Below are 19,803 nucleotides of genomic sequence, written 5' to 3' on the forward strand. Positions count from 1 at the left end.
GCCAGGTGCCCCTGATTGACTTTCATATATTGAATGAGCCTTGCATTTCGGGGAATAAGCCCCACCTAGTTTTGGTGTTTAATCCTTTTTATGTAGTTGTGAATTCTACTTGCTAGTATTTTGGTGAGGATTTGTATGTCTAGATTCATGAGGCATATTAGTCAGTAGTTTTATTTTCTTTTGTTTTACTGTCTTTTTCTGGTTTCAGTATCAGAGTAACACTGTCCTCATAGAATGAGTTTAGAAGTGTTTGATTTGGACTTGTGGTGATAATTTCATACCATTTTAAGTATAAAAATAATGGATATGATGTCAGGATTTTTTTCGTAAGACATGAAAAGGACTATCATTGGTAATATTTAAGTCGAATTTCATATTTCAGGTGGAAATTGGGTTGCTTTCACTTTCAGAGAAGCACTTTACAGATGTCCATAGTGGGAAAAAGAGAGTTTCTGTATCTGAAATTGTGCCATGGCACTCCAGGCCTTTAGTTCACATGCTTCATAGATGATTTGAACACACATGTGCAGTCATCCCCTTCATGGCTGTCCCTGATCCAGAAATCGGGGAGGCATTTTCTTTTCAAATTTTCTCTCTTTTCACAGAGAGTAAGATTCATGTCTATTTTGCACATCATAACATAATTAAAATAGAAACTCTTTTTTTTGAAGATTTTATCTATTTATTTGACAGAGAGAGGGAGAGAGCACAAGCAGGGGGAACAGAGGGAGAGGGAGAAGCAGGCTCCCCACTGAGCAGGGAGCCCCAAATGGGGATCTGGGATCATGACCTGAGCCGAAGGCAGATGCTTCACCGACTGAGCCACCCAAGCACCCCAAAAATAGAAACTCTTAATATCAGACATTTTTCTTCACAAATCTAAGGTTTATAGTACTTAATGAAAGGCCAAGCCAATCCTATTTTAAAATAATAGTAAATGGGGAAGCAGCACTAGGGAATGCAGGTGCTGAAAACCACTTGTTATTCAAATGAATCTCCTGTCCCCAGGCTGGAGTGCAAAGAAGCTGAGAAGGGGCTTGATGAAAGGAAAATAAAAGTTGCTATACAAACAGGTCACCTCTCCCTAGGTATTTAGGAGGAGTAACCTTGCAGAAGCAATTTTGAGTTATCTAGAAGAAAGAACAATGCCCCCTGAAAGGTGCAGGAATGATTGTCCATATCACATCCTTATTTAATCGACATGGTTAGCCTGGAGATGAGTAGTGGGTAATTGTAAAATTAATCAGGTTGTGACTTGAGGTGAAGTTGGTATTCCAGATGATATCGCTTTTCTAGAGCAAATCAACACAGCCCCTGGTACCTGGTAAGTGACTCTTTGCCTGACAAATGCTCTTTTCTCTATTGCAATGGGCAGAGACTATCAGAAGCAGCTTGCCTTCATCTGGCAGGAACAGAAGTACAGCTTTAGTGCCTTGCCTCAGGGCCATGTCTCTCCTCTGGCTCCTTGTTATAATCCAGGGTGAATGGAGCTTGGTTTGTTGCAACAATCATGGTGAACATCATGCTGGTCCATTATATTGAAGACACTATGCTTTCTGGACCTGGTGACCAGGAGGTAGTTACTTTATTAATATACATGTATGCCAGAGGACGGGAGAGAAAGCCCATGAAAACTCAAAAGGCTGACCCTCAGTAACGTTTTGAGATGGGCTGGATCATGTTGGGTATTCAACAGGTTGCTGCAACTAATGCTATCTACCACTCAAAAAGAGACATAGCATTTGGTACGGTTCTTTGGATTCTGTAGGCAACATATACTACATTTAATTGTTCCATACCTGGGGTGCCTGGCCAGCTCAGTCGGTAGAGCATGACTCTTAATCTCAGGGTCATGAATTTGAGCCCCATGTTGGGGGTAGCGTTAACTTAAAAAAACAAAAGTTGCAAAATTGATCCACACCAATGCATTCAACAAGTAATCTGTGACGCTGCATGTTTTTAGCAGCACTGAGGGCAAGGAAAGATTCTTAGCAGGTCCAGGCCGCTTGACCTTTATGATCACGTAGATTCAATATGAATAGAGCCTTTGACACACCGGCAGGCTACATGGAGCCTTTGGACCACTGGAGTTTTGAAGCTGTTGTTCAAAAGGAAAATACTTCTTTTGTGGTAGAATGTATTATTTGCTTCAAAACTCCAGTGGTCCACTGAATGTTTCCCTTAACCTTGCTCCCACCTCCATTAAAAAAAACCCATGGAGGGGCACCTGGGTGGCTCAGTCGTTAAGCAACATCTGCCTTCGGCTCAGGGCGTGATCGGAGTCCTGGGATCAAGTCCCGCATTGGGCTCCCAGCAGAGCTTCTTCTTCTCCCACTGCCCCCTGCCTGTATTCCCTCTCTCGCTGTATCTCTCTCTCTGTCAGATAAATAAATAAAATCTTAAAAAAACAAAACAAATAAACAACAACAACAAAAAAAGCCCATGGAACCATGGAACCTCAGCTGCCTAACTGATCATCCACTGGAAGTGAAGTATTTGAGGCCAGACTCAAGCAGGTCTGGAAGGTACAGGAAAGTTACTCAAGCAAGTGGCTCCCATCTCTGTGATCCCTACCGCTGTATGGCACCCTTTTCCTTGACTCACACCTGTAACCTCAGAGGGAGTTCTCCATGACTAGGTATATTGGTCAAAGTCTCAGAGGGAAGCAAATGGTAGACTCAACGGGTTGAACTGAGGAGAGTATGAGGGGGCTTTTTTAACGGAGGTGGGAGCAAGGTTAAGGGAATCCACAACAAGTGGTGAGGTTCCCAGGGACTGGTATCAGTTAATAAGGTCACAGCCACTGCCACTGCCAGTCACTGCTATGTACTCAACCTGCCCACAGTAGTGACAGCCCCCAGTAAGGCAGCGTTCCCCGAGGTGGCCAGCCAGCTACCTGATGGCAGAATGATGAAATCAGACTACATCCGTCCTGAAGGGGCAGCAATCTGCCCCACCTGAATAGGCACTTATTGTAAGCCACACTTTGCAAGCATTCCCTTCCCCACCCACACTTACTGCACCTTACTCACTTTTGCAGTATCTCATGTAAGAAAATCAGTAAAAGACACGGGCACCTGGCTGGCTCAGTCACTAGAGCATGCGACTCTTGATCTTGGGGTCATGTCATGAGTTTGAGCCCCATTGTGGGGCTAGAGTTTACTATTTAAAAAATTTATTTATTAGAGAGAGAGCACGCGTGCACACACAAGAAGGGGGAGGGGCAGCGGAAGAGGGAGAAGCAGACTCCTGGCCGAGCAGGGAGACTGACCCAGGGCTCATCCCCGGACCTGGAGATCCTGACCCGAGCTGAAGGCAGACGACGCTTAACCCACTGAACCACCCAGGTGCCCCGGGGGTAGAATTTACTTAAAAAAAAAAAAAAGAAAAAGAAAATCAGTAAAAGACAAAAGACATGTGCTGAGGGATGCACTAGTCCTAGTAGGTACCTCATCACCCTGAAGCGCCTGGCCTGATGGAATGGTTGGTGTGTCGAAGACTCTGTTATTGCGCTAGTTGGGGGCAAATACGCTGAAAGGTGGTGGTTCCATCTTACAGGATGAGGGGAATACTTTGAACTGGTGACCACTCTACGGTGCTATTTCTCCAGAGCCAGAATCTCTGGTTTCAGAAATCAGGAGATGAAAGTGGGAGCAACTTCTCTACTATCACACTTAATCTATCGCTAGGGTGTTTCTTTCCATCCCCAAAGCTTTGAGCTCTGCTTGCTTCTACCAAGGCCATGACATTGGTTCTATTGCATTGCAAGTTGAGATTGCAATCTGGCCATTTAGGGTTCTTTATGCCACTGAACCAACAGGCAAACCATGGGTCTACTGAGCTGGCTTGGATGGTTGATACTGTTGGTTATCAAATGGAAAAGTGTTGCTGTTAAACAACGGGATTGGGAAAGACTATCTGGAATGCAAGGGATCCTCTGGATCACTGAGGATTCAGACTCGGGGGGAATAAAGGTTTATCACAAGATAAAGAATTCTGACCACCTGAGTTCTTGGCTGTAGAACAAGGGAGGACAGAGAGGGTAGTAGAAGAAAGAAGATTATAAAGACCAATTACAGTCTGTAGACCAGTTACAGAAATAAGGATTGTAGTAACTGTGTGTGTGTGTATACATACAGAGTTTTTCAATTTTCTTTCTATATGTTATGCATATCAAATAAAGGCTGATGGAGGTTAGCTTTATGGTGTTTTTCTTTTGGTTGTAGGATATTGAGGTGGGGTGATGTCGGAACTTAGAAGAGCAATGACTGCCCCCTACAGATCGCTACAATGACCAATGGGACCTTTGGTCTCCTGTTTTAAGGAGTGCTTTTCAGTTTGTAGGAGGGATAGCGCCATTGTTTCGGTGGGAGTAAGCTGCTGTTGCTTTAATGAGTTTATTTTGTGCACACGGTGTGTATAGATATTGACTAGCTAGGGGATAGACTGTGGTGGGTATGTGGTTTTCCTCCTCTTTGGAAAGGTGGGAGAGCTGAAAAAATAAAAAGATATTTACCATTCTCCCTTGAATCCGGATTTCTAGATGCGAATTAGGTTTGGCTAATCTGATAAAGTAATGCGAGATTTGGACAGCAGTAGGGAAGTCAGGGATTGTGGTGGTGGTGAGGGTGAAGTGGGCTCTGAGAGGTGTGAGTGCTGGCAGTAGCTGGAGTCCAGCTTTGTGAAAGTAATAGTGTCTGGGTGATGTGATCTTGGAGCCAAGAAGTCTCTGTAAGTTCCAGAAGTGATGTGGCATTTGTTTCTTCTAAACGTCACTTTGAAGTGAGAGGCATCACACCAAGGGAAAAGAGCACTGTGGGTCAGGGTGGTGGCCAGGTAGATGGTGATCCTCACTGTGATTATCAGTGCTTTTCTGTTTACAAAGTATGATCCCTATTTGGACAGGTGATGTTACTGTCCTGTTTCTCATTTTACTCAGAAGCACAGTTGAGGCAATGATAAGGCCCATTTATTCCGGGGAGTAGTGTATATCCCAGAAGAGCATGCCCGCCAAGTGCTTAGCTTACTGGCACTGCAGAAGGTTTCAATCAATGTTAGTTCATTACTGTGAGCTCCGTAAATGTTAGTTCATTGTTGTTATTGGTATTATTTAAGGTGCTCAGCGAACCGTGTGGTACGACCATTGTTAGACCCAAGCTTTGAAAACCCTGGAGGCAAGGAGACTGCAAACAACACCTCCAAGTTGTGACCTTTTGAATTGGGATGCTCTGGGTCCCGGAGGTCATTTGAATAGCTCTGCAGCCGAGCTTATCGCTGAAATACAATGATCTTTGGGGGAGGGGCGTACGAGAGCCATTCCTCGGCAAACAATCGAGGGGCGCGGGGAAGTCGGAGGGGAGTCCTGCCGGCTTCCCTTCCTCACCGGGTCCCTCGCAGGTGCGGGTCCTAGGCTTCGGCTCTCGTAACCCTGGGGCCGGGCGCAGCGGCGCGCTTGCTCGAAGGGGCTTCCCTGGCCTGGCCGCCCGCTTCTCGCGCCGTCTGGGCCACGGGCGGTGGCGCCGTCCCCCCCCCGCCAGGGGGCCGCGGCGGCCGGGGGCGGGGGTCGCGACGGGGGCTCGGGGCGGTGCTGGGCGGGCGGCGCTGGGCCCGCCCCGCCGGCATCCCCGGCCCGACTTCCTCCTGCCGCGGCGACCCAGCTGGAGGAAGCGGCGGCGGCGGCGGCCACGATGAGTGCGGGCGACGCCGTGTGCACGGGCTGGCTCGTCAAGTCGCCCCCCGAGAGGAAGCTGCAGCGCTACGTGAGTAGGGGCGTCCTCGGGCCGGGCCGACGGACGCACAGCGAAGTCGCACGTCGGGCCGGTGTGGCCGCTGCGCCCCGCGGCCGGCCGGGCCGGGTGGCTCCGGAGCGCCGCGGAGCCGAGAGGAGGGAGGCGGCCGGGGAGACATCCCGGTCTGTGGCAGGGAGGCCGGCGCGGGGGACCAGGAGAGGGGCGGCGGGACCGGGCTTGCCGGGCCAGGCGGACGGCGAGGCTCGGCACTCCCCTTGCACCGACTGGGGCGCTCTCTCGTGTGGCTGTCAGCGGACACTCCTCTTCTGGAGCCTTCCACAGTGGCACTCATGGTTTCTCATGGTGTCGCTTCTCGGCTCTTTATGCTGACACCGCGCTTTTCAAGTACCAGCAGGAACCAAGGACTTTTGCTCGTATGAAATACAGGACACTTGGAAGAGCGCATCTTCCGACACATTCCATTTTCATTTTAAATGTACTACCGACCGCTCAAAAGTTCATTATCTCCATCGGCACCCTCGGGACATGGTCTTAAAAACATTCCGCCGAAAGACCTGATTGTTACTCAGTGTTCTCCAGCCATTAGGAAGAACCACTTCAGCCCTCAGGGAATTGCATATAAATAGATATTAGGGCTTCTTGCTGTTTTTAGGCTGGGAGTACTTGGATGGATCCATCTTGTTCGTAGTTCCGAACTTCTCTGCAACTCCAGAGCACGGTGGTACGAGCAAACGCACCGTGTTGGCTTTGCTCCAAAGCAACCCGCCCCAAATGGGGTATTCTTGTGTATACCATGCTCCCAAACCGGTGTCCCCGTTTTCACCAAATTGCACCTTTGTTTTTCTGCTCACGTTTATGAGGCACATACTGTGTCAAACTGCAGGAGGTGGAATTATAAAGACTTTAATCGTGTATGAATATTTCCACAATGGGCGACAGGACCCATTTCTGAACATACAGTTACTTGGCTACTTTCCCCATTGACCCTGAACTAGACAGTGTCCCTCTCTTAGGACTATTTGAGAAGTTTTTGTTGTTTGTTCTGCAGAGCAACATTTTAAAAATCTTTTTAAAGATCTACTTATTTGTTTTTAATTTTTAAAGTCTTTTTTTTAAAAGATTTTATTTATTTATTTGACAGAGATAGAGACAGCCAGCGAGAGAGGAAACACAAGCAGAGGGAGTGGGAGAGGAAGAAGCAGGCTCCTAGCAGAGGAGCCTGATGTGGGACTCAATCCCGTAATGCCGGGATCACGCCCTGAGCCGAAGGCGGACGCTTAACCGCTGTGCCACCCAGGGGCCCCTGTTTTTAATTTCTAAAAGATTTTTAAAAGTAATGTCTACACCCAGCGTGGGGCTGGAACTCCCAACCCCAAGATAAGTTGTATGGTGTACCAACTGAGCCACCCAGTCATCCCTCTGCTGAGCAACATTTTAGAGGAATATTGTTCAACTTAGCAAGTAGATGTCAGCGATCTATACATACCGAAACTTTTCAGGTTAACTACCACTGTGTCCTTTCATTACTCTTTTTGAAGTCCCTACTCCATAAACACAAGTTCCAGTATTTCTCAGACTGTTATCACTCAGCTGCTTCCCTAACAATGAAGCTGCTTAGAAGACTCATTGGTGCTCAAAGGAGGCAAGAGGAGAAAACTTGCTCCCTGAGACCTGCATGGGCAGGCAAGGGGTTGTCACAAAGACGGACTTACAACACCAACTCAAAGTGGGTTTCCTTGTGGCCCTTTGGCATGTGAGACATTTTAAAGGCTCACTAGATATTTTCAGAGTGGCACTCACTCTCATGATGATTTCTGATGATTCAGAAAGATGGTGCACCTGGAGGGCAAAGTTTATGGAAGATTTTTTTTCTAGTCTTGTTTTGTATCTTGTCCTGACCAGACTGGCTTAGGAAAGGTTATTAGTATTTCATCAGTTTTGAGAAAACATGGATGTATATACCTAATACCATGTGTCGTTCATTGTTTTTGGTTGGAATGGAGGCATGGCAATGTGGACTTCCAGCAGTTTATAGGTGTGTGGGGCATCTGATGATGGGGTGGTGATGGAGGAGACTTAAGACACAGGAGTACCTAGATGTCATGTTACCAACACTCCAAGACATAAACTATGACCCTTTAGCTGATGGTTGTCAACTTTTTCTGAGGATCATGCTCTTTTAGATATAGACAATGTGTTTTGTTTTGCATCCCAGAACACACCCAGTCCCTTTCTGCTCTCTCTCGCTTCCGCAGGAATCCCTGCTGCCACTAGATGGCGATCATGTGTCAATTCAATGGGGCAGGGCCAGCACTATTCTACACGGCCACCTTTCATTCCGATATTGTCATGAGTAGTTAGTCTTTATTTAAATTGAGCGCCAGCTTTGAATCAAGCCCTGTGTCATGGGGCTAGAGAGACAGAAAAGAGATTGATCCCTGTTTCCAAGAAGTCCACAGTCTAATGTTTGTAACACAATAACATAACAAAGCTAGTTAGTGGCACAGCCAGGGCAATGACTCAGTTCTTTGCACTGCTAGGCCAACAAGCAGCCCTTGGTTAATGTTTGTAAAATTACAAATGGAAGCTGAGTCTATTTTTAGGTAAATATCTCAGTCCAAGGTAAGCTCATGCTTCATCCTCTTGAATCCATGAGCCAAGGCAATCAGAAAGTTATTTTTATCACTGCACTTTTAAAATATAGTTGACTCTTTTCTTTTGTGTTTTTTGTTTCAAAAATATAGGAATATATTGTGGTAAAAATTCAAACAATCTAGGAACAAGTAGAATAAAAAGTGAAAGAACCCCCTTTTCTGGACCCCTTTTCTCTGAACCCCTCCTCATTCCACTCCCCTCCCTAGGGATAACAACTGTTAGCAGTTTGGTGAATATCATTCTAGAAAAATTTCTTCAAAACATATCATTTTATTTTTACACAAATGAGATCATACTATACAGATTGTCCTGCAGTTTGCTTTTTTCACAATAATTCTGGACATCTTTTCAGATTAGTACCTATACATTTACTTCATTCTTTTAAACCATTGCCTAATATTTCTTATAATAAATGTAACATAATTTAGTAATTTTTCTGTTGATGAACATTTGTCTTTTATTTTCTCAATTTAAAGAATGCTGTGACAATGATAATAAATTATAATAATTAACATTTATTTGTTTTTTTACATTTTATTTGAGAGAGAGAGAGCATAAGTTGGGGTGGGGGAGGGGCATAGGGAGAGGGAGAATCAGACTCCGGCCGCTGAGCAGGGAGCCCGTGAGGGGCTTGATCTCAAGACCCTGAGATCATGACCTGAGCTGAAGGCAAACACTTAACCGACTGAGCCATCCAGGCACCCCAATAATTTACGTTTATTGAATGATTTGTATGTGCCATGCATTACGCTAAGGACTTGATTTCTATTATCGCATTTAGTGGTTTTTTAAAATATTTTATGTATTTGAGAGAGAGAGAGAGAGCATGAGCGGGGAGGGGGGAGCAGAGGGTGAGGGACAAGCAGACTCCCCACTGAGCGCTGAGCCCCAGAGGTAGGGCTGGATCCCAGGACCCTGAGGTCATGACCTGATCCAAAATCAAGAGTTGGCTGCTTAACCAACTGAGCCATTCAGGTGCCCCTTCATTCTCTTTATAGTATCTTTGTAGAACAAGGATTTTAAGGTTTTGAGGATTTTAACATTTATCAATTTTTCCTTTATGGATTGTGCTTTTAGTGTCAAATCTAAGAACTCTTTGCCTAGCCCTAGGTCCTAAAGATTTTCTGCTTTTTTCCCTAAAGGTTATATAATTTTGTATTTTATATTTAGATCAGTGATCCATTGGAGTTAAATTTTGTCAAAGGTATGATATTTATGTTGTGGTTTATTTTCTTGCAACCTTACTCATTTTGTTGCAATACCATTTATGGAATAGACTGTCTTTGCTCCATTGAATTACTTTTGCAACTTTGAATTGGTTGTGATATGTAGGTCTATTTCTGTGTTCTCTAGTCTGTTCCATTAATTTCTTTGTTCATTTTTATGCTAATACCATGCTGTTTGATGACAATGGTTTTATAATAATTCTTGAAATCAGGCAGTTTTAGCTCTCCAACTTTATTTTTCTTTTCGGAGTTGTTTTGGCTTTTCTAGGTCCTTTGCCTTTCCATATCAATTTCAGAATCAGTTTGTCAATTGATTCTGTATATTAACCTTGTATTCCGCAACCTTGCTAAACTCACATACTTAGTTCTAGTAGCCTTGTTTATAGTTAGAACCTGTGGTACTATCAGTGCTGCATAGAAGTGATGAGAGCAGACTTCCTTGACTTTTTTTTTCCCTTGATCCTAGGGAGAAAGCATTTAGTCTTTTACCTTTTAAGTATGTAGCTGTAGGCTTTTTATAGTTGCCTTTTATCGAGTCAGGGAAGTTCCCTCGTATTGCTAGTTTGCTGCAACTTTTTTTATGGATTGAATTTTGTTAAATGCCTTTCCTGCATCTATGAAAATAATAATATACTTTTTCCTTTTTTGTCTGTTACTATGGTGAATTATTCTGATGATTAATTTTTGCATATTGAGCCAGCCTTGAAGTTCTGGGATAAGCTTCACTTGGTTGTAATATATTATTCTTTTCATATATTGCTGGATTTAATTTGCTTTTATTTTGCTGAGGATATTTCTCTTTGTCTGTGAGGGATATTGGTGTGTAGTTTTCCTTTTTCATACTGTCTTTGTCTGGCTTTGATATTAGCATAATGCTGGCCTCATAAAATGATTTGGGAAGCGTCCCCCCCCTTTCTAATTTTCTGAAAAATATTGTGTAGTATTACTATTTCTTTTTCCTTAAGTGGTAAAATTCACTGGTGAGACCAGCTGGGCCTGGACTTTTCTTTATGGAATGGTTATTAACTACAAATATAATTTCTTTTAACAGGTAATAGACTGGGCGCCTGGGTGGCTCAGATGGTTAAGTGTCTGCCTTTAGCTTGGGTTGTGATCCCAGGGTCCTGGGATTGAGTCCCGCATTGGGCTCCCTGCTACATGGGGAGCCTACTTCTCCCTCTGCCTCTGCCTCCCTCTCTCTCTCTCTCTCTCTCTGTCTCTCATGAATAAATAAATAAAATCTTTAAAAAAACAGGTAATAGGACTATTCAGATTACTTATATCTTCTTGAATGAGCGTTGATAGTTAATGTTTTTCAAGGATTTTCTCTAGTTCATCTAAGTACTTGAATTAGTTGTAAATTGTTATAGTCCCTTATCCTTTTAATGTCCATAGGATCTGTAGTGATGCTTCCTCTCTCATTTATGATATTGTAGTTTCTTTCTTGTCTATTTTTTCCTGATCAGTCTGGGTAAGTTTTAGAAATTTTACTGATATTTTCTAAGAACCAGCCTATAGTTTCATTGATCTCTATTTTTCTGCTTTCCATTTCATGGATTCATCCTCTTATCTTTACTATTTACTTTCTTCTGATTGCTTTGGGTTTAACTTTATCTTTTCTTTACTTTCTTAAGGTGGAAGCTTAAATTACTAATTACTTATATTTCCTAATATAAGAATTTAATAAACTTACCTCTAAGCACTGCTTTAGGTGCATTCCACAAAATTTGATATGTTGTGTTTTCTCTTTTTAAAGATTTATTTATTTATTTTAGAGAGAGAGGTAATGTGGGGGGAGGAGCAGAGGGAGAGGAAGAGATAGTCTCAAGCAGACTCAACGCTGAGTGGGAGCCCGATGTGGGGCTCAATCCCATGAGATCAGGACCTGAGCCGAAACCAAGAGTCGCACACTTAACCAACTGTGCCACCTAGGCACCCCTGATGTGTTGTATTTTTATTTTTATTTATTTCAAAATATTACTTAGTATTCTTCTGAGACTTCCTCTTTTTTTTAAGATTTTATTTATTCATTTGAGACAGAGCACAAGTGGGGGAAGAGGCAGAGAGAGAGGGAGAAGCAGACTCCCCACTGAGCAGGGAGCCCGATGCAGGACTTGATCCCGGACCCTGGGATCATGACCTAAGCCGAAGGCAGACTCTTAACCATCTGAGCCACCCAGGCACCCCTGAGATTTCCACTTTGACCCAAGGGTTGCTTAGAAGTCTTTGTTTAATTTCCACATATTGGGGGATTTTCTAGGTATCTTTATGTTCTTAATTTCTAGTAAATTCCTTTGTGATCTAAGAACAAACTGTATGAGTTCTATTCTTTCAAATTTGTTGTTTATATTATAGCCCACAGTAAAGTTTTATTTGGTGAATATTGCATGTGCACTTGAAAAAAGCATGCATTCTTCTTTTGTTGTGCAGAGTGCTCTATAAATGCTAATTAGGTTAGGTTGGTTGATATTGTTGTTCAGTTCCTCTATAGCCTTACTGTTTTTTTATTTACTTTTACAATCAAGTGCTGAGAAAGGAGTGTGAAAGTTTCCATCTGTAACTATGGATTTGTACATTTCTCCTTCTAGTTCTTTTTTTTTTTAAGATTTTATTTATCCATTTGACAGAGATAGAGACAGTCAGTGAGAGAGGGAACACAAGCAGGGGGAGTGGGAGAGGAAGAAGCAGGCTCCCAGCGGAGGAGCCTGATGCGGGGCTCAATCCCAGGACTCCGGGATCACGCCCTGAGACGAAGGCAGACACTTAACAACTGAGCCACCCAGGCGCCCCTCTCCTTCTAGTTCTGTTTGCTTTTGCTTCATGCATTTTGATGCTCTGTTTTATTTGAACACATTTAGAATTATTATGTGTTCTTGGAGAACGGACCCCTTTGTCATTATTTAATATTTCTTATATCCATGATGCCATTTCTTATTCTGAAGTCTATTTTTTCTTATATAAATATGAGTACCCCATCTTTCTTTTGATACGTGCTTGCATGTTACATCTTTTTCCATTCTTTTGCTTCTAACTTATCTGTCTCTTTTTAAATATTTATTTATTTATTTATTTATTTATAAGTAATCTCTGTGCCCAATGTGGGCCTCAAACTCACAACCCCAAGATCAAGAGTTGCATGCTCTATAGGCTGAGCCAGCCAGATTCTCCAAGTGTCTTTATATTTAACATGAGTTTCCTATACACAGCATATAGCTGGATTTTGCCTTTTTTATGCAGTCCTACCCTCTTCATTTTAATTGGTATATTTAGTTAATTCACATAAAATGTGATTATTGGAATGTTTCAAATAAAATCTGCATGTTGCTAGCTGTTTTCCATTTGTTCTGTCTGTTGTTTGTTTCCTTTGTCTTCTGTTTCTGCCTTCTCTTGGGTTAATCAAGCCTTTTTATTATTCAATTTTATCTTCACTATTAACGTGACAATCGTAAGTTTTAAATTTTTATTAGTTACCCTAGGGTGTAAAATATACATCTTTAATTAATTGAAGTCTTCCTTTAGACCACTTCATGAATAGTGTAAGGACTTTATAACAGTATATTCCCAATTTTGACCTTGTATTTTTTGTGCTATTGTTGTCATGCATTTTGCTTTTCTTTCTTTCTTTCTTTCTTTATTAATATTTTGTTTATTTATTTGAGGGAGAGAGAGAGAGCATGAGCAGGTGTGAGCAGGTGGGGAGGGGCAGAAGGAGAAGCAGACTCCCAACTGAGCAGGGTGCCCATAGTCGGCTTGGTCCCAGGACCCTGAGATCATGATCTGAGGTGAAGTCAGATGCTTAATTGACTGAGCCACCCAGGCACCCTGAGGATGTCTACTTTCCCTCCTTTTTGAAAAATATTTTCACTGGGTATGGAATTCTGGGTTGACAAGTTTTTTGGCTTTCAGCGCCTTAAGATCTCACTCTTTTGTCTTCTGCCTTCATATTCCTCTAGTGATTCTATTTAGGATAGGGGCTGCTTCTTTCTCGATGTCTACATGACCTTCAACTTTAGATCTTTTTGTATTTTCAATATGCCATTTTGCTAATTGTCTCATTTATTCTTTCTTTCAGTTTTCCTCTTTTCTGCCCTGTTTTGGGGCAGAATTTTAAATGTAATTTTTATGATTGCACTTAATTTTCTTTGTTAGCTATACGTCTTTGTGTTTTTTATAGTGGCTGCTTTAGGGGATTAGTGTATATCTTTAACTGATCATAGTCTATCCTAAAGTAATACTATATCATTTGACACATAGTATAAAAAAACTTACAAGAGTATGTTCCCATTTATCCCCTCTCAGGCTTTGTGCTATTGTTGTCATACATTTTACTTCTACATGTTATAAAACCCACACTGCAGTGTTATTTTTTTGCCTTAAACAGTTATCTTTTAAAGAAATTTTAAAAATAGAAAAAATGTATTTATATTCACCGTATCCAGTACTCTTCATTTCTTTTTGTATATCCATACTTCCATCTGGAACCATTTTCCTGTTCTGCAAGTCTGCTGGTGATTAATTCTTTCAGCTTTTTTATGTCTAAAAAAATCTTTATTTGCCTCAATTTTTGAATGATATTTTTGGTAGGTAAAGAATTTTTGCTTAATTTTTTTCCCTCTGAGTATTTTAAAGATGTTGCTTTACCGTTTTCTCATGTGCATTGTTCCTTTGTTCCTTTATACATGTTCTTTTTTCTAGCTGCTGTTGTTACTGGTTTCAAGTAATTTGATTATGATGTGCCTTAGTATTATTTTCTTCATGTTTCTTGTAGTTGGGGTTCATTGAGCTTCTTGGATCTGTGGGTCTATGGTTATTTCTTCTCTTCTTTTTTAAAGATTTTATTTATTTGAGAGAAGGAGAGAGAGCACAGAGGGAGAGGGAGAGAAGCAGACTCCCCACTGAGCCAGGAGCCCGACACAGGGATCGATCCCAGGACCCTGGGATCATGACCTGAGCTGAAGGCGGGGCTTAACTGACTGAGCTACGCAGGCACCCCAGTCCGTAGTTATTTCTTGGTGATAGTTATATCTTTAGTTTTTTACTTATCTTTTCTTCTGCAATGTCTAATCTGCTGTTAATGCCATTTCATTTCAGACCTTATATTTTTCATCTTTTGAAGTTAAATTTCTATCTTTTTTATTTTTCATGTCTCCTTAATATGCTAATGCTTTCTCTGCCTTCTTGAATATGTGAGACATATTTATTTATTTTCATTTTTTAAAAAAATATTTATTTATTTTTGTAATTTCTACCCTCAACATGGGGCTTGTAATTGGGCTTGAAATTACGAGCCCCAAGATCAAGACCCCAACATCAAGAGTTGCATGCTCTTCTGACTGAGCTGGCCAGGCACCCCAGGGACAGATTTATAATAACTATCTTAGTGTCCTTGTCTACTAATGAAAATGTAGCAACTTCTCTTCCACTTTGGAGAGGATATCATGCTCCAAATCACTGTGCCCCTAGAAACTTCACTTAGGGGTCAGGCCCCTGAAACTTACTGAGTTAACTTCATACTTTCTGGCATGCATTGTCTTACTAAGCAAAGGTGCTCTCTACTTTGTGCTTAAGAGGTCTAATCAGCATGATGTCATTAATGTAGCATACCAGTGTGATGTTCTGTGAAATGTCAAGGAAATCACAGTCTCTATGGACTAGATTATAGCAGAGTAGCAGACTTTTCATAGTTTTGAGGCAGTATCATAAAGATGTGCTATTGCTCATGCCAATTGAAAGTGAACTATTTCTGCTGATCCTTGCTAGTTTATATAGGGATAAAAACATTTGCCAGATCAATAGCTGCATACCAGATACCACTGTGTTGATTTGATCTAGTGAAGAGACCGTGTCCAGAAGAGCAGTTGCAATTGGCATCAACACTGGATTAAATTTACGATAATACATTCTCCAGTAGGCCAAAGAGGCATGTCAAATGGGTCTGTGATAGGAATCACCTCCCCTGAATCTCCTACGTCTTTGTTGGTGGCTCATCTCTGCAATTCCTCCAAGCACGTGGGGTTGCTTTTGAATTGCTATTCCGGTAGTGAGTGTGGGGAATTTCAGTGACTTTTGCCCTTCCTACTATCAAAGTCCTCACTCCACAGACCCGAAGGCTGATGTAGGAATTTGATCAGTTGCCAGGGATGTTGTTCCAATTACACAGTCAAAAACTGGAGAAATTGCCATAAACTCAATGGGCCCACACTGAAATTGAATTAGGTTAAAACTTCATTTATCACCCAACTTCCCTAAAATATTCTTTCAGGAGATATGGTGGAGATGGGTGAGTAAAGAGGTCACACATGGGAAATCCATTGCATCTTTCTACCTCCCTATGCCTTCGTGTTCCTCCTTTTACATAATGAAAAAGAACCTCTAGTACCTCAACTTCATTGAATGTAGCCACCATTTAGTCCATGTTTCAGTCAGGCAAACTGTTAGAACACTGTAAGTGCTTGAGCTAACACATTAAATCTAGAAGCTCTGGTAAGCACACCATATCAACACATTTAGCTTAATCTAGGATTATATTCTGTCTTGTTTGGCCTACTATCCTTGGAATGCATTCCCACCCATTCCAATGGTTTTTAAAGACAGCTTTATTGAGGTCACACACACACACACACACACACACACACACACACATTATAGAATGTACCCATTGTAAGTATATATTTGGATGATTTATAGTAAAACTGTAGTTGTGCAACCATTACTACAGTCCAGTTTTAAACCATTTCTATCCCCTCAGAAAATTTCCTTGGCCTGTTTGCAGTCCATCATCACTCCCATCTCTATCCCCAGGCAACACCTGATCTGCTTTCTGCCCCTATAGATTTGCCTTTTCTGATAATTTCATATAAATGGAATAATGGAATATGTGGTCTTTTGTGTTTGGCTTCTTTCCCTTAGCATTAACCACACAACAGCCAGCACTCTCTCTGAAATTGGCTTAAGGTAGAACCTGAGGTCCTTGACTTCCTTCTTATTTTCTGTTGTTGTTGTTGTTGAACTGTACTTGTACTAAGTTAGCTTAGTTTCAAGTGTACAGTATAGTGATTTGACAAGTCTATAGGTTATGTTGCGCTCAGCAGAATTACAGCTACCATCTGTGACCGTACAACACCATTACAATGTCATTGACTCTACTCCCTGTGCTCTACCCTTCATCCCCATGACTAGCTGGAAGCCTGTACCTCCCACTCCCCTTTCACATTTTTGCCCATTCCCCCAACCCCCTCCCCTCTGGCAACCACCAGTTTGTTCTCTGTAGTTATGGTTCTGTTTCTGCTTTTTTCTCTGTTCATTTGGCTTATTTTTTAGGTTCCACATATAAGTGAAATCATAGGATATCTGTCTTTCTCTGTATGCCTTATATCACTTAGCTAATATCCTCTAGGTCCATCCATGTTGTTGCAAATAGCAAGATTTCATCCTTTTTATGGCTGTGTGTATATACAACATCTTCCTTATCCCTTTATCAGTGGACACTTAGGTTGTTTCCATAATGCTGCAATGAACATGGGGGTTCATACATCTTTTCAAATTGGGGTTTTCATTTTCTTCAGATAAATACTGAGAAGTAGAATTGCTGGATCGTATGGTAGTTCTATTTTTTTGTTGGTGGCTCTATTTCTAATTTTTTGAGGAAACTCCATATTGTTTTCTGCAGTCCCCGCACTTGTTTTGGAATATAGACATTCAGTGCTATGTATTTCCCTCTTGGCACTTCTTTAGTGCCATTCCAGAAATTCTGGTATGTTGTGTTTTTATTTGTATTCACTTCAAGATATTTTCTAGTTTTTCTTTTCATTTCTTCTGTGACCTGTGTATTTAATTTGTAGACATATTTCTGTTGTTGATTTCTAATTTCATTTCATTGTAGTTAGAAAACATACTTTGTATGATTGGAATCCTTGTAAATGTGTTGAGACTTGATCCAATATATGGTTTATCTTGGTAAATGTTCTGTGTGCACTTGAAAAGAATGTACATTTTATTGTTGGGTGGAGTGTTCTATAAATATCAATTAGGTCAAGTTGGTGGATAGTGTTGCTAAGTTCTACATCCTTGTTGATTTTCTGTCTTCTTGTTTTACCAATTGAAAGAGGAGTGTTGAAATCTCAGACTATAATTGTTGATTTGTCTGTTTCTCCTTGAAGTTTTATCAGTTTTTGCCTCATATTTGGAAGCTTTGTTGTGAGTTGCATACATGTTTAGGATTGTTATTTTATCTTGAGGAATTAACCCATCATTATGAAACTACCTTGTTTGTTCTTGGTATTATTCTTTGCTCTAAATTCTACTTCGTAGTTCAAGGTCATTGTAAGAGTTTATTTACTAGGACTACTTCCGGTAATAAACACTATCAGTCAGGCTGCAGACAGGAAAACAGAAGCTACACGAGGTATTCAACAGAGATGATTCCCTGTAGGCTATGGTTTACACAGATATTAGAAGGCTGGACGGTCAAAAAGGGAGGCATTCCGATATTAGTAACTACAGAAAGCAGTTACTATTGAAAGAACTGGGGCGTAAAGGTGAAGATTGGCATGAGCACAACCTGAGAGCATCTACTGCTCTGACTCCTGATGAGGAGGATGCTCATGCAGTTAGTGCTGATGCCTCGGGGGCTAGCGGAAGCTGGCAGCTGGAGCTGGTGCTGTCTTCTGCCACTGGAGGGATACTGATGGATGCTGAGAGTCCCATCTACCTTTTTCCTGCCTTGCACTCTTCACCAGTGTTTCCCATTAGCAGAACCCAGCAGGAAGACATCCAGAAAGGGAGTCTGAGAAATACGGTTGGTAGTCCCTGTCCCAGAATCAGAGGAAGATCTACTCTCCCGATATGTCCCAACTTTTCTCTCATACTTACTATCATTCTGTCCTTTTTTTGCTCAGTGTTCTGAGAGACTCTCTCAATTCAAGCTTTTAGCTCATCGATTTACACATAAGTTGTAAACTTTCTGCTGTTCAGTCCATTGATTGGTAGTCATGTTTTTAATTTCGAAGAACTGTTTCCTTTTCACATCAGCATTCCCATCTTTTCTGGATATCTTATCTTGTGAGAATTTTCCCTAGCGTATTTATTATATATCCTGGCTTTCTCCCTCACATCCATACAGGCATTTAGGGGAACAGCTTTCTAGAAAGAGGGAACAGAAAGTGCAAAGGCCCTGAGGCAGAAGAATATATTTGCCATAGTTGAAGAAGAGCTTTTTGAATTCAGTTTCATCTTCTTCAAATGCTTGGTGATTCTTGGTTTTCTGCTCATGTTTGTATTTGAGGGTCTAGATCAATAATTCTCAATGGGGGCGAGGTTCTCCCCCACCCCCAGTAGGGACACGATATTTAGAAAAAAATAAAAAGTTAAATTTCAGATGATAAAACAGTATTTTTTTAGATTTATTTATTTATTTGAGGGGGGTTGGAGGGGCAGAGGGAGAGAGAATCCAGAGGCAGACTCCGCACTGAGTGCAGAGGCTGATGCAGGGCTCAATCCCAGGACCCTGAGATCATGACCTGAGCCAAAATCAAGAGTTGGATGCTTAACCAAATGAGCTACCCAGGTGCTCTGAAAAATAAGTATTTTTTTTTTTTAGTATAAGTATGTCAACCCTATCGCCAGGAGACATTTGGCATCATCTGGAGGTATTTTTGTGGTTAGAACTGGTAGGGACGGTGCTACTAGCATCTAGAGGGCAGAGGGCAGAGGCCAGGGATGCTGCTGAATACCCTACACACACAGGGCAATGACTCCCACAATGGATTTGGCCCAAAATGTCGGCAGTCCAAGAGTGAAAATTCTATTGTTCATTGAACAGTGTCTTCAGCTGAAATGAGAACCCTGTTGACAAATATCTGGTTGTTGTTTTTTGTTTTGTTTTGTTTTTTAGCGATTTTATTGATTTTTGAGAGAAAGAGAGCATATGAGCTGGGAGAAGGGGCAGAGGGAGAAGCAGACTCCCTGCTGAGCAGAGAGCCTGATGTGAGACTCGATCCCAGGACTGTGGATCATGACCTGAGCCGAAGGCAGATGCTTCACTGACTGAGCCACCCAGGCGCCCCTGGTTGTTGTTGTTGTTGTTGTTGTTGTTGTTTTTGCTGTTGGTTAAGATTTATTTATTTGAGAGAGAGCACAAGAATGCAAGCAGGGGGAGTGGCAGAGGAAGAGAA

The 19,803-nt window shown here is 41.9% G+C and overlaps 1 protein-coding gene across 2 annotated transcripts in view; it reads left to right on the forward strand.

Annotated features, from left to right (window-relative positions):
- The first annotated feature begins 5,639 nt into the window (after window positions 1-5,639).
- The window catches only part of GAB3 (GRB2 associated binding protein 3), an 83,600-nt gene continuing 69,436 nt past the window's right edge, over window positions 5,640-19,803 (forward strand). For both annotated transcript variants that reach the window (XM_087859488.1, XM_045788958.2), the window contains exon 1: window positions 5,640-5,759. In XM_087859488.1, coding sequence (XP_087715614.1) covers window positions 5,688-5,759 — 72 coding nt within the window. In that variant the 5' untranslated portion in view covers window positions 5,640-5,687. The remainder of the gene's footprint in view (window positions 5,760-19,803) is intronic.

The sequence above is a fragment of the Ursus americanus genome, chromosome X (genome assembly GCF_024610735.1).
Source record: "Ursus americanus isolate L20-20 chromosome X, mUrsAme1.1.p, whole genome shotgun sequence".
In the NCBI taxonomy this organism is placed as follows: Eukaryota; Metazoa; Chordata; class Mammalia; order Carnivora; family Ursidae; genus Ursus; species Ursus americanus.